The sequence below is a fragment of the Carassius gibelio genome, chromosome A13 (assembly GCF_023724105.1).
Source record: "Carassius gibelio isolate Cgi1373 ecotype wild population from Czech Republic chromosome A13, carGib1.2-hapl.c, whole genome shotgun sequence".
Lineage (NCBI taxonomy): Eukaryota > Metazoa > Chordata > Actinopteri > Cypriniformes > Cyprinidae > Carassius > Carassius gibelio.
The window spans coordinates 916,592-930,755 of NC_068383.1; the positions used below are offsets into that span (position 1 = coordinate 916,592).

General features: G+C 38.1%; 1 protein-coding gene across 1 annotated transcript in view; it reads left to right on the top strand.

Annotated features, from left to right (window-relative positions):
• Nucleotides 1–14,164, top strand: part of LOC128025799 (inactive tyrosine-protein kinase 7) — a 32,897-nt gene that overhangs the window by 9,458 nt on the left and 9,275 nt on the right. The window contains exons 2-7 of the mRNA XM_052612314.1: nucleotides 5,071–5,367; nucleotides 6,086–6,188; nucleotides 6,331–6,494; nucleotides 7,266–7,413; nucleotides 12,517–12,647; nucleotides 13,882–14,148. Of these exons, the coding sequence (XP_052468274.1) occupies nucleotides 5,071–5,367; nucleotides 6,086–6,188; nucleotides 6,331–6,494; nucleotides 7,266–7,413; nucleotides 12,517–12,647; nucleotides 13,882–14,148 (1,110 nt within the window). The remainder of the gene's footprint in view (nucleotides 1–5,070; nucleotides 5,368–6,085; nucleotides 6,189–6,330; nucleotides 6,495–7,265; nucleotides 7,414–12,516; nucleotides 12,648–13,881; nucleotides 14,149–14,164) is intronic.

A 14,164-nucleotide genomic window follows, 5' to 3' on the forward strand; every position in this document is an offset into this window, starting at 1 on the left:
CTTCACTGTGTACTGTGGCTTGAATTCAGAGTTTGGGGGTCGTCTCACAAACTGCCTGTGGCCCTTGGACCCAAAAAGAACAATTTTACTCTCATCAGTCCACAAAATGTTCCTCCATTTCTCTTTAGGCCAGTGAATGTGTTCTTTGGCAAATTGTAACCTCTTCTGCACATGCCTTTTTTTTAACAGAGGGACTTTGCGGGGGATTCTTGAAAATAGATTAGCTTCACACAGACGTCTTCTAACTGTCACAGTACTTACAGGTAACTCCAGACTGTCTTTGATCATCCTGGAGGTGATCATTGGCTGAGCCTTTGCCATTCTGGTTATTCTTCTATCCATTTTGATGGTTGTCTTCCGTTTTCTTCCACGTCTCTCTGGTTTTGCTCTCCATTTTAAGGCATTGGAGATCATTTTAGCTGAACAGCCTATCATTTTTTGCACCTCTTTATAGGTTTTCCCCTCTCTAATCAACTTTTTAATCAAAGTACGCTGTTCTTCTGAACAATGTCTTGAACGACCCATTTTCCTCAGCTTTCAAATGCATGTTCAACAAGTGTTGGCTTCATCCTTAAATAGGGGCCACCTGATTCACACCTGTTTCTTCACAAAATTGATGACCTCAGTGATTGAATGCCACACTGCTATTTTTTTGAACACACCCCTTTCAACTAATTCAACTAATTGCCCAATTGCACAGCCTTAAGAGCGTGCATATCATGAATGCTGGGTCTCATTTGTTTTCTGAGAATCTACTGAACCTACTGGTAACTTGTTTGCCACGTAGCAATAAAAAAATATACGAAAAACCTTGATTATTCTGGTTAGTCACATTGTACTGCTATTATTTTGAACAATACTGTATAATAATAACATTTGCATTAATATTCCCAATGCTAGGTACCATCTTTATGCAGATGATACTGCTGTTTATCGCTGTGCTTCATCATTCTCACTAGCTCTTCGTTATTTACAGTCAGTGTTCACCGAGAACGCTCTTTAGTGCTTCATTCAGTGGGTGATCTCACAGCTCTTCAGCCGGCGTTTCCAGGAACTGAGGCCTCACCGGAATCAGACGAGCACACAGACATTATTAGACTGTGCTGAGCTGGATAATGACTGGAGTGAAGATGGAAGTGAGTTTGGCCTGCTGGAGGCTTTAGTGTCTAGGCTGTTCCAGCAGACCGTCTCAGTTCTCTTTCATTTAATCTCTTTTCCATATTCATCCGGAGTTTCTATGTTTTTCTTGGATCGTCTACATTCAAAGTGCTTTTCCTTCCATGGTTAATAGATGAGATTGGAAGTGAAGATCATCAGGCTCTTATCTGCTGCGCTCGTGTTTGATCGCCAGCTTCACGCTGTAATCTGCTGCCGATTGTTTTTGTTTCTACAGGCTTGTGATGAATGATGATGATGATCGTGTTTGCCGTGTGAAAGGCATTATCGTTAGAGAACTGCAGGAAACTGTTAACTGGGAGATTTGATGGACGTATAAAAAGCCTTTTTAGTATTTCTTTGTTATTCTAACATTTAATTCTAGCAATGCCCAAAAAAAAAACGAAACCAAAAAGCCCATAAATATTAACTTTTGTAATTTTTTTAAAATAATAATCATCACTTTATTATTTTTCTAAACTTATAAATTATTGTAGAATATATTATTATGAATTAAATAAAGTAATAATATCACAATAATAATATTTATTGTTTTATTATTCTTTTTTATTAAATTATTATTATGAAATACTTTACTGTTCCGTAGTATTATAGTGAAAATTTTTTTTATTTGTTTATTTTTATAATTTCATTAAAAAAATAATAATAATAACAAATATTAATGATAATAACTCAAAAAAATGCAATTAGATTAGTTTCACCAATGTGTTCTGCCTTTTTTTAATGAAATAATGCAGGTGACACTTGATGATTGTGCCATTGTTCAGACGTTTCTGGTTCACACTGCACCACAAAGTGACTTTATACACATTCAGAAGGCTTGAGCTGTAAAGAGACTCTGTTATTGAGATGTTAAAGAGAGGAGGTTTTGTGCGGTTCCCATCCGTCGCCATGTTCAGTCTTCATCCAGGTATCTTACGCTTGTGGTCCGGAGGAGATTATGAACAGGAGCTGGAAGATCATCATAAACACATGAATGATGACAGTACACACAGTGAACAATAGCGTCTTTATGCCTCGTCTCTGAAGGGCCCCGGGCCCCAGATGTGTCACGGGTAATGAGGCGGTAACGGAAGATTCTGGGTGGCCACACATTTACTGTAATGCTCTAATGGTTTCAGACATTTTTACTGCGTTGTTGTGATAACGGCTGGTCACGGTGACAATAGAAGCTTAATTTGTGGAGCCGGACGGATGGATGTGAACGGGTGAAGTGATGAAAACACGTCCCTCATGACCGAACGCAGCACTCGTTTAGGAGTTTAATGAGGGCGAGCTTGTTTCAACCTGACTTTCATCCCCTACTCTCCTTACTGTTCACTTCTGAGAAGTACATACAATCTAATGAAATTAAAACGAGAAAAGTTGCTTTGGAAACTGGTTGAAATCAGTTTTTTTTTTTAAATTTCAGTTAACATTTATTTTGTAACAGCAACAAAAAAAAGTTTTTAATGGTTTTTAGTTTTAGTTAATTATAATAACCCTGTTCTGATGTTAGCTCATGCAACATGCAGGTCAAATATTTAATTTTGTGTTTGTGTGTTACATGTTGATTGTTTTTGTTAAAATTATTTATTTATTTATTTTAATTCCCCATCTGGTAAATTTCGTCAACTCATAAAGCCCAGTTTGAGAAACCTTGATCTGTATCAGACTATATTACACCTTTATAGAAAAGTGATTGAAATAAATCTATATTGAAAACATGCACTACCAGACAAAATTCCTCCAGTCTTCAGTGTCACATGATCTTCAGAAATCTTTATAATATGATGATTTACTGCTCAAAAACGTTTCCTGACCCTACAGCTGCACATCACAGAAATAGAATACACTTTAACAGAGAGTCACACAGAAAACAGCTGTTTGAAATAGTAAAAATATTTCACAGTATTACTGTTTTTGCTAATTAACCCTAGTTAATGAATAATTCCTGAAGTATTTTCAATGACGATCAGTGGTGAATCCTAGAGTGCATTTGTGAGTGATTATCATTATAACTGCTCAGTCCTTGAGTTTGTCTGCAGAACAGCAGAAGGCCCACAAAGAGAGGAAGCAGATGGGATGCTTGTTGCCATGTCATCGTCACTGTACTGTACTGTACTGTAGTGTAGTGTAGTGTAGTGTAATGTACAGTGTGCAGCTTCAGCAGACTGATCCTCATCTCATTGTGTGAGAGCTGCTGAATGATCACAGTCACAGAACTGGAGCTGATGTTTGACCCAGGTTCAGATGAATAAGGAAACCCTCACTGCTCCACCATCAGTGTCCTGGGTTCTGGATGATCCTGTGATCGTTTACTGATCCTAGTGATGCTCTAAACCCATATGACTTTGTTCGTTTAACAAACCTGCTATCTTGTCTCCTTATGTGTTCAATAAAGCAGCTGTGCTTCCTCCAGTGCTTCCATATTGTCCTGAACATTTCTGATGTCATTTCATAGTATTTTACAGGTTGTCCAGATGAAATGCTTTAATAACACACAGATGTTCCATAAAAGTATGATTTTAAAAAGCAAGCATAGATGTGTGAGATGAGCTTCTCTGTGACTGTGCTGATCTTAAGACACGGACGGCTCTGATTCTGCCTGAAGCTTTTCTTCCACATGCCTGAATAATGTATGGAAGCTTTTAGTGGCCCACCTTAAGAGCTTCATGGTATTACAGGAAAAGATACAAAAAATAAAACGTCTTTGACGTTTGATACAGACACTCGATGTGTGTTGACATGTAAGACGCTCCGTTTTACATGTGATGTGACACGCTTGTCAGTTCATGCATCTGAAGACCTCAGTGCTTACATGACACTTAACCAAACCGGTAACAAGTGCTTAACTAACCCAGGAACAAGAACTTAACTTACCCAAGAACAACGCATAACCAACCCATGAATAAGTGCTTAACCAATCTGGAAACAAGTATTTCACTAACCCAGGAACAAGTACTTAACCAACCCAGCAACCATAAATGCAGAAATAGTGATGTTTTTACTCAGTATCAGTCATTTTAGTGATACTATTACATTTTCTCGTTTTAGTAAGTTTTTTGTAATTTTGTTGTGTTTTTGTCTTTTTAATTGGTTGTTTATATAGTTTATTTCTGTTTTAGTTTTGAAAATGAAAATGTTGCATTTTAGTTGACTTAAAAAAACACTTCTCAATATTTTTTTTCAGCAAATATCTAAGGATTCTTAAATCAAGATACTTATAACGACATAAAGATGTCTTGTTTTCCGAGGAACTGAAGCAAGGATTAATGAATTGAATGAATTGAAAGAGAAAGCACACTCATTTTCTGAGGCCAGCAGACATGTGTCCTGCTATTAATCATAAACTCACTTGACTTTATCTTCTGATCTTAAATCATTTTGCATCTCCAGTAAATCGAATGTTTAGAAACTGAGGAAGAACATCACGTTCTGCAGAATTAACTCCTGATAATGCTTTTCTCCTCTGCTCAGCTTGTTTACTAATCTAGTTTTGACTAATCCTGTCATTGTGTTTTATGAACGCTGTGATTTTCTGACAAATTGCTTGTTGATTGAAATTGATATTTGTGTGATACGTTGCATGGATTAAAGTGCTGAATGAATGCTAGTAGATGTAAGAGTGAGCGCACACAGTCAAACTCGTGTGTGATGTGATGACTGCTGATGGGATTGATGTGATGAGGTCTGTACTCTGTAGATGAGCTCAGAGCTTCTGATGATGATGATGATGATGATGAAGGTTGTGTTTGTTGTCAGTGCTGAAGCTCACGTGTCTCACTGTATCATTAATGAATGCAAACATGCTGTTCGGTTCTACACCGTTTGATTTGTCTCCACTCATGCATCTGTTGTGAGTGTGTCAGTGTTTTGTTCAGTAGTTTGACTGGTTCTCTGTGTGTCTCTCAGTCTTCATCATCCAGGCGTCTTCGCTCCGGTTCTCCGAGGAGCCGCAGTCTCAGGATGCGTTACACGGCCGCAGTGCTATCCTGCGCTGTGAGCTCAGCGGCCCGGAGGACATGCGCTTCTGGTGGACACAGGACGGCCGGCGCGTGCAGGACTCGACCCGCCGCTTCCAGGAGGGCAGTAACCTGAAGTTCACCGCGGTGGACCGTCACACAGACACCGGCAGCTTCCAGTGTGTAGCGTCCAGCAGCTCCACCGGAGACACCCTGACCTCCGCCAGCGCCTCCTTCAACATCAAGTGTGAGCAGAGCTTCAGCTGCGAGTGTGTGTGTGTGTGTGTGTCTCTGGAGACCAGACGTCACAATTCCAGTCATATCTCTCTCTCTCTCTCTCTCAGTTCATCCAGTGTCTCTCTCTCTCTCTCTCTCTCTCTCTCTCTCTCTCAGTTCATCCAGTGTCTCTCTCTCTCTTGCGTGTCATGTTGCAGTGATGGGCGTCTCGCCCTCAGCTGTGTAATTATTCCTGCTGTTATGTTTGGTTTCACACTTTTTTTCTGCATGAATCTTTTGTGGATTTTTAAGCACATTCAGCTTGATTTCATCTGTTTCAGTCACATTACTTTTACTCTCATCCACCATATTTATGAGTATTTACAGGGTAAAATAATGAAACACATGAACAGAGAGGCAATGAAAACAACATGTTTTTTAATTTAGTCTTAGTCCTTAAGTCAAATACCCTTTTTAGGTTTTAGCATTTATTTTTTTACTATTTTTTTACTAATTCTTTTTTTTTTTTTGTTAAATCAAAATTTAGTTGACTAAATGTTTTAGTTAATGAGAAGTTTAAAAAGTCAAATTTAGTCATGCTGCATAATGGTTAACAATTAATGCACAATTACTTAATATAAATAATAATAATAATAAACTTCTTTGTTAGAGAAACTTTGAATCGGGACAGACTTGTCTTTTAGTCTTTTACTGTAGTCATGGTTGTGGATGTTGTGGTGTGTCCTCAGGGCTGGAGAGGGGGCCGGTCACCATGAATGACCCCGCCTCAGAGGCGGAGCTAGAGGAGGCTGAGCGAATCGTACTGCAGTGTCACATTGATGGACATCCACGGTGAGCCCAGCCTTCTGAATTTATATCTTGCAAACTCAGAATTGTGAGCTAAAACTATTTTTTATTCCATGGCAGAAATGATCTTCCATAGATTAGAGATGTGTTTCTAATCATACTCTACTGACAAGATGTTTCTGAGCAGGCCGAGCAGTAAATGGTTCAAAGATGGAGTTCAGCTGGACAGAAAGGACCGGATCCTGACACTGACCAACATCAGCACAGGGGATTCTGGGATATACTCCTGCTGTGCTCAGAATGCTGCAGGAAAAGTGTGCAGTAACCACAACATCAGCCTCAGAATCATCGGTAAGATTATTAGAGGTGAATAGACACAAGCGCAGGTTCTTCTAGATTAGATTGGTTGTGTAGATCATATTAGAGTATCAGAGAGAGCATGTTTAGTTGAAGTATGTGTGAGAAGACATTGACTGCTTGTGTGTGTGTGTTCTGTAATGTTTGTCACCTCATGCGCAGCTAAACAGAAATGTCTGAAGTGTAACCCAACACCTCGGCTGGTCTGCCCACACACACACACACACACACACACACACACCTGCGATGCTCACGCATAGGGCTGGGTATCATTGCTGCTTCTTTCTTTTTTCATATCTGTCTGATATAGACGTGTCTGTCTGATCTACAGTGTGACATGATCATCAATTTTTTTAATTTTTTTACTTAAAATGAACATGCAAACACAAAATTAACTTGATGAAATTATCATTAAATACTGAACAGATCAGTATTTGACTTTAATGACTGTGAGTTGTTTCATTAGTAACTACATGAATATGTTTATTTAATGTGATGATGTTTATAAATGTGACTGTAAATCAGTGAAGGATGATTAGAATCACATCCTGCAGGAGCACAAGGATTAAACGGTGGGACGGTCGGATGAGTTTCTGTCTGATCCAGGTGTGCTAAAGATCAAAGGTCACATGGCACCTGACAGGTGCGGTCAGTGCTGTTAGCAACTGGCCATAATGAAAGGGGACGAGTAGATGATTGAGTGTGTGTGTGTGTGTGTCATACTGTATATTAATAAGATGATGGGTGACTCTTCTGTGTGTTCAGATAAGTCTGTTCCCCGTTTGCTGGTGGCTCTGGTGGATCAGGTGGTCCTTCGTAATGAGGAGGCCGTGTTTCACTGTCAGTTCAGAGCCAAGCCGCCGCCGCTGATCGAGTGGTTCCATGATGCAGAACCCGTCGTCAACAAATCAGGGTGAGATGCTTCATATCCTGAGTGTTTCCTAATGCATTCATCACTAGCAGACACTCAAACAGGCTCCAGCTCTTTACTGGACAGTTTTTACATTCTTTAAGTGTTGAGAGGATAAGGGTGAGTGGGAATTGACAGTGTGAGGACATTAAAATGACAAAAACAACAAAATGACCAAAACTTTAAGTAAAAATGAAAAAGTGTACAAATCTATGTACAAATCTAAACTTTCATTCATATACATACATATATATGTATGTATATCTGAAAATTTATTAATCTGAACTAAAAAATAAAAATGGTTAGAAACTCTATAGACTGTGTGATTCTATACATAAAGCTGTTCAAAAGGTCTGACCACCCACAGATTAATGATCCATCACTGGTGCATCATGGGAAGTGCAGTGAATGTTGGGGCATGTTCAGCAGGGATGCTCTGCTTTGATGCGTTAATAACATCCTGCACTAATCTCAACACTTTAAAACTGTGGCGTACTGCAGATCTCTGACTCCACGTGATCTCTGATCCAGATTCATGCTCATGACGTGTCCCGAAACATTACAGACCCTTTTCATTTCAAGCTTCATGTCAAATCAAGTCAAGTCACCTTTATTTATATAGCACTTTTAGGGCTGGGCAATATAGCCAAAAAAATATAGCAATATAATTTTTTTTTTCATTTCAGTTGATATCAATAATTATCACAATAAATGTCAGATCTTTATTTAAAGTTTAAAGCCAGACTTTTGCTCCAGATTGAAAGTTGTAGAAACCATTTTTTTCCTTAAGAAAATAAATATCTGAATATAAAAATGTATTACTTAGTTTCTGCATGTTCTAATGAGTGATATTGTTTCAAATCAAGAAACCGGTTTGGGTTGCCTGATAATAATAATAATAATAACATTTTTTATCTCTTAGAAATTTATATTCGCTGGCATCTTGAGTTAGGATGCAGAGGTACATTTTTGTTCATTATAAAAATCAGTAACATCTGTAAATATTGTAGCAACCTCAGTTTTATATCGTTATATTTATTCTGATCAAGTTTTTATTTATTTATTTGCACTTTGATCCGAGCGGATAAACGGTCCATGTGGTGTGACTCAAATGAGTCGCGCTGTTTAGTTTCACTTTTGGCACAATAAACATTATATTGAATATTTAACTATATCACAATAATTATCATTATCAAATTATGGCCCTGCCCTAAGTGATTTATACAATACTGGTTGTGTCAAACAGCTAAATGGATAATATCTGTCAATAATGCAAGAAGACTATTACGGAGTCATTTTTCAGTTAAAGTCAATTCATTGACATTTCTGTGATGTCATCATCCAGTTCAGGTCTCTTCCAATAGTGTCTGTGCAATCAAATCAAGTGACCGAAACTCCATCTGTGACAGAAATGGAGAAAAAACCTTGGGAGAAATCAGGCTCAGTCGGGGGTCAATTCTCCTCTGACCAGCATGATTTGGTTTAATTCCAGGCTGCAGCACCGGTCAGATTGAGCAGAGGACTCGTCTGGTTCCCGTGGTCCTGTGCCGATGAGGTCTTTACAGGGGATCTGTATCTGGGATCTAGTTGTCCTGGTCTCCGCTGTCTTTCAGGGCAGTAGAGGTCCTTTCTAGGTGCTGATCCACCATCTGTTCTGGATACGTACTGGATCCGGGTGACTGCAGTGACCCTCTGATCTGGACACAGACTGGATCTGGTGGCTACGGTGACCTCGGAACAAGAGAGAAACAGACAAATATTAGCGTAGATGCCATTCTTCTAATGATGTAGCAAGTACGGTGTTATGTGAAGTGTTTCCGGTTCCGGTTTACCTAATTAATGCAGCCTAAAAATCCTTTAACGGATTTGGATATTAAAAGCATATTAGTATGTTATGTGTATGCCAGGTTAAAGAGATGGGTCTTTAATCTAGATTTAAACTGCAAGAGTGTGTCTGCCTCCCGAACAATGTTAGGTAGGTTATTCCAGAGTTCCCTGCCAAATAGGAAAAGGATCTGCCGCCCGCAGTTGATTTTGATATTCTAGGTATTATCAAATTGCCTGAGTTTTGAGAACGTAGCGGACGTAGAGGAGTATAATGTAAAAGGAGCTCATTCAAATACTGAGGTGCTAAACCATTCAGGGCTTTATAAGTAATAAGCAATATTTTAAAATCTATACGATGTTTGATAGGGAGCCAGTGCAGTGTGGACAGGACCGGGCTAATATGGTCATACTTCCTGGTTCTAGTAAGAACTCTTGCTGCTGCATTTTGGACTAGCTGTAGTTTGTTTACCAAGCGTGCAGAACAACCACCCAATAAAGCATTACAATAGTCTAACCTTGAAGTCATAAATGCATGGATTAACATTTCTGCATTTAACATTGAGAGCATAGGCCGTAATTTAGATATATTTTTGAGATGGAAAAATGCAGTTTTACAAATGCTAGAAACGTGGCTTTCTAAGGAAAGATTGCGATCAAGTAGCACACCTAGGTTCCTAACTGATGACGAAGAATTGACAGAGCAGCCATCAAGTCTTAGACAGTGATCTAGGTTATTACAAGCAGAGTTTTTAGGTCCTATAATTAACAACTCTGTTTTTTCTGAATTTAGCAGTAAGAAATTATTCGTCATGCAGTTTTTTATATCGACTATGCATTCCATTAGTTTTTCAAATTGGTGTGTTTCACCAGGCTGCGAGGAAATATAGAGCTGCGTATCATCAGCATAACAGTGAAAGCTAACACCATGTTTCCTGATGATATCTCCCAAGGGTAACATATAAAGCGTGAAGAGTAGCGGCCCTAGTACTGAGCCTTGAGGTACTCCATACTGCACTAGTGATCGATATGATACATCTTCATTCACTGCTACGAACTGATGCCGGTCATATAAGTATGATTTAAACCATGACAATGAAATTCCAATAAAGCCCAAATAATTTTGTAGTCTACTCAAAAAAAATATTGTGGTCGATAGTGTCAAACGCAGCACTAAGATCCAATAAAACTAATAGAGAGATACACCCACGATCGGATGATAAGAGCAGATCATTTGTAACTCTAAGGAGAGCAGTCTCAGTACTATGATACGGTCTAAATCCTGACTGGAAATCCTCACATATACCATTTTTCTCTAAGAAGTAAAATAGCTGAAAAGATGCTGCCTTTTCAAGTATTTTGGAAATAAAAGGGAGTTTTGAGATCATTCTGTAATTAACTAATTCTCTAGGATCAAGTTGTGTTTTTTTAATAAGAGGCTTAATAACAGCCAGTTTGAAGGTTTTGGGGACATATCCTAATGACAATGAGGAATTAATAATAGTCAGAAGAGGACCTATGACTTCTGGAAGCACCTCTTTTAGGAGCTTAGATGGTATAGGGTCTAACATACATGTTGTAAGTTTAGATGATTTAACAAGTTTATACAATTCTTCCTCTCCTATAGTAGAGAATGAGGGGAACTGTTCCTCAGGGGGTCTATAGCATGCTATCTCATGCGATACTGTGGCTGTATGGTTATAATTTTATCTCTAATAATATCGATCTTGGAAGTAAAGTTCATAATGTCATTATTTTTGTGCTGTTGGGAAAGGTCTGTGTCTATTGATGCTTTATTTTTTGTTAATCTAACCATTGTATTGAATAAATGTCTGGTGTTTTATTGATCTAGCAGTTTTTAGAGCTCTTCTATAAGTAAAAGTCCTTTTCCTTCATGCAATATGAAATTCCTCTAGTTTTGTTTTCCTGCAGCTGCACTCAATTTTCCAGGCTACTTTCTTTAAGGTGAGAGTGTACTACTTATACCACGGTGTCAGACTGTTTTCCTTAACCTTCTTTAAGTGTAAAGGAGCAACTGTATCTAAAATGATAGAAAATAGAGAGTTCATAGTTTCTGTAACACCATCAAGTTATTAGATATGCTGAGAAATTAAGACAAATCAGGAAGATTATTTACAAAGCAGTCTTTCCTTGCAGAAGAAATGGTTCTATCATATTTGTAACAAGAATTAGAATTTGCAGCTTTAGCTATATGAAGTATACACAAGACTAGATAATGATCCGAGATATCACTCTGCTGTAGTATTTCAGCATTAATGTCAATTCCGTGTGACAGTATTAAATCTAATGTCGTCATGTATAAAGTCATGTATCTTTATCATGAAGAACTGTCCACCATTGACGTCCTTAAGATGTGATGGAATTAAAACCATACAAAAAAAAAAAAAAATTCTTACTTGAAATAAAATTAAACTAAAAATATACAGATATTTTATTTCATGTAGTTGCCAAGACTATTAGTGTAATTTAAAGTACAAAAAAAAAATTAACTAAATAAACTAATAAAATTTAATAACAAATATATAGAAATGTAAAAAAACAAAAAAAAAACAAGAAAATGTCTAAAACATTAGCTAAAATTGAAGTGTAGACAAAAGATTACAAAAGGTTAATATATAGACATTAAAAAATAATTAAAAATGACAAAAGCAACAAAATTACTAAAACTTTAAATTCAAAGTGAAGTCAGAAAATATAAAAATGAAATATAATTACAAATGTTAGTATTATTCAGGATTGTTCACAGGCGGCTCATCATGTAATTCAGGGAGACTTTATCAGTTGTGTTTGACATCAATAAGATCTGATGTTGGATATCTGCAGTGTAATCTGTCTGGGACTGTAAATATGTTTGATTCTGCTCTCATCTGACTCATGCTTTCAGTTGTTCGTCAGCTTGAAAGTGTTCAAACACGTCTTCAGCAGTAACACACTCAGGGGATTCTGGGATTGCAGGCGTTTGCCTCTATTCAGACTGTGAATCTGAGCGTTAGATTGTGTCTGAAACCTTAAACACACACCCGTGACCCACATACTTCACTTAGCAACAGTAAACACAGCTCTAATCAACACTAATCAACTCATTTGTGGCAGAATTGTTTGTATTCTGGTTATTAATAAAATTAACAATGTATTGTGTTTTTTGTTGAATTCTGTAAAATTGTGATTTTACTATTTTAATTACATTTTATGGTGATCTTGCAGTGGTTTATTGCTGTAACTAACCGTGTGTGTGTGTGTGTGTGTGTGTGTGTGTGTCAGGGTCGTGGTGTACGCTAACGGCACACTGCACATCACTCAGGTGAAGCAGCGCAGCACAGGTGTGTATAAATGTGTGGCTCAGTATGGAGAAAACAAACAAGTACATGTGGAGGCAGCTCTCAGGATTGCAGGTGAGAGAACACACACACACTCTCACACTCACACTCACACACTGGTATTCCTATCATTATGGGGAGCATAATATCATAGGCATAATGGTTTTTATACTGTACAAACTGTATTTTCTAGCCCCGTCTTATGACTGATTTATAAAAGTCTTTTTAGCTATTTAGATAATATCTCACTAGTGGGTTGTCAAATATATATAGCTTCATCTCTTCAAATAATCTAGAGATTTTCTTCGTGACCTGGATAAAATCAGGTGATCCAAGTCCTCATTCTGAACTGGTTCCCCTGAGTATTAATTTTTTTATATTTTCCATTTAACACTCCGGAGAGGCGGACTCGTGACTGTTTTCAGGAATAAAGTACAGTGTCTCTTATCTCCAACGGCTTCAGAATTTCAAGGAGGTTCAAGAAATACACTTAAAATGTCCTCATGTTGTTTTACTTCTATTAATTGATTGCCCCCTTCATCTAGTAATTTTATACAGTAAATGAGTTTGCTGATCTTTTAGGGGATGTCTTGACTAGATATGATCATATTTTGATTCTGTTACATCACATCTAGATGTTGATGAGCAGATACAATATTTTATTAGCAAATGCTCTGACATTTTGGACTTAAGCTTGTTTATCCCTGAGGCTCAGGCTTGGATCAACAACGATATCTGATCATTACGCCATTAATGCAGACGGCTTTAACATAAATGGGAAAAGATAGGCTCCAAGTATCATTTGAAATGCTGAGTGTTTCCCTACATAATTTCCAAAAGGCTGTTAGGGCATAAATTTTAATCTGATATCATTGTGGAAAAACTCAAATTGTACTAAAACTCTCTTCTCGACTATTAATTCTGTCCGAAATCCTACTATAAAGGCTTTATCTCCTCTTTTGATTGTGAACATTTTCTTAACTTCTTTTCTGACAAAATCAATACATTTTTCCCTCAGTACAGTTTTGAAATGCTTCCAATTTTTTTCTGTCAAATAGAAGTTTTTTTTGCAGTTTCGGTGTCCAATCATCCTTAGTGGCTCAACTTACTTGTGGTGTACCCCAGGGATCGGTTTTAGCACCGTTATTATTCTCGTTATGTATGCTACTACTGGAATAAATTATGTGTTTGCCGCATGTCTCACAAACACCATATCACACAAACAAAACTGAATGTTTAACAAAAAAAATAAAATAATGTAAAAACAGAAAATATCTGTTCTGAGATGCGGTGTTGTTTATGTCTCTAGAGATCGCAGATATGGGCGAGCGCATGTTCCAGGTTTTCTCTGCGGGACGCAGTGAGCGTGTGCGCTGTGATCCACCGCGGGGTCAGCCGGAGCCGGACGTGTGGTGGGAGCGTGCGGGAGCTCGAGTGGCGTCTGAGGGTCGAGTCCATCAGCGGGACGGAGATCTGATCTTCAGCCCCACGGACGCATCAGACTCGGGCGTCTACACGTGTGTCGCCCGCAACACGGCCGGACAGAAGCAGCAGGAGCTCGTGGTCACAGTAGCCAGTGAGTGAAACACCAA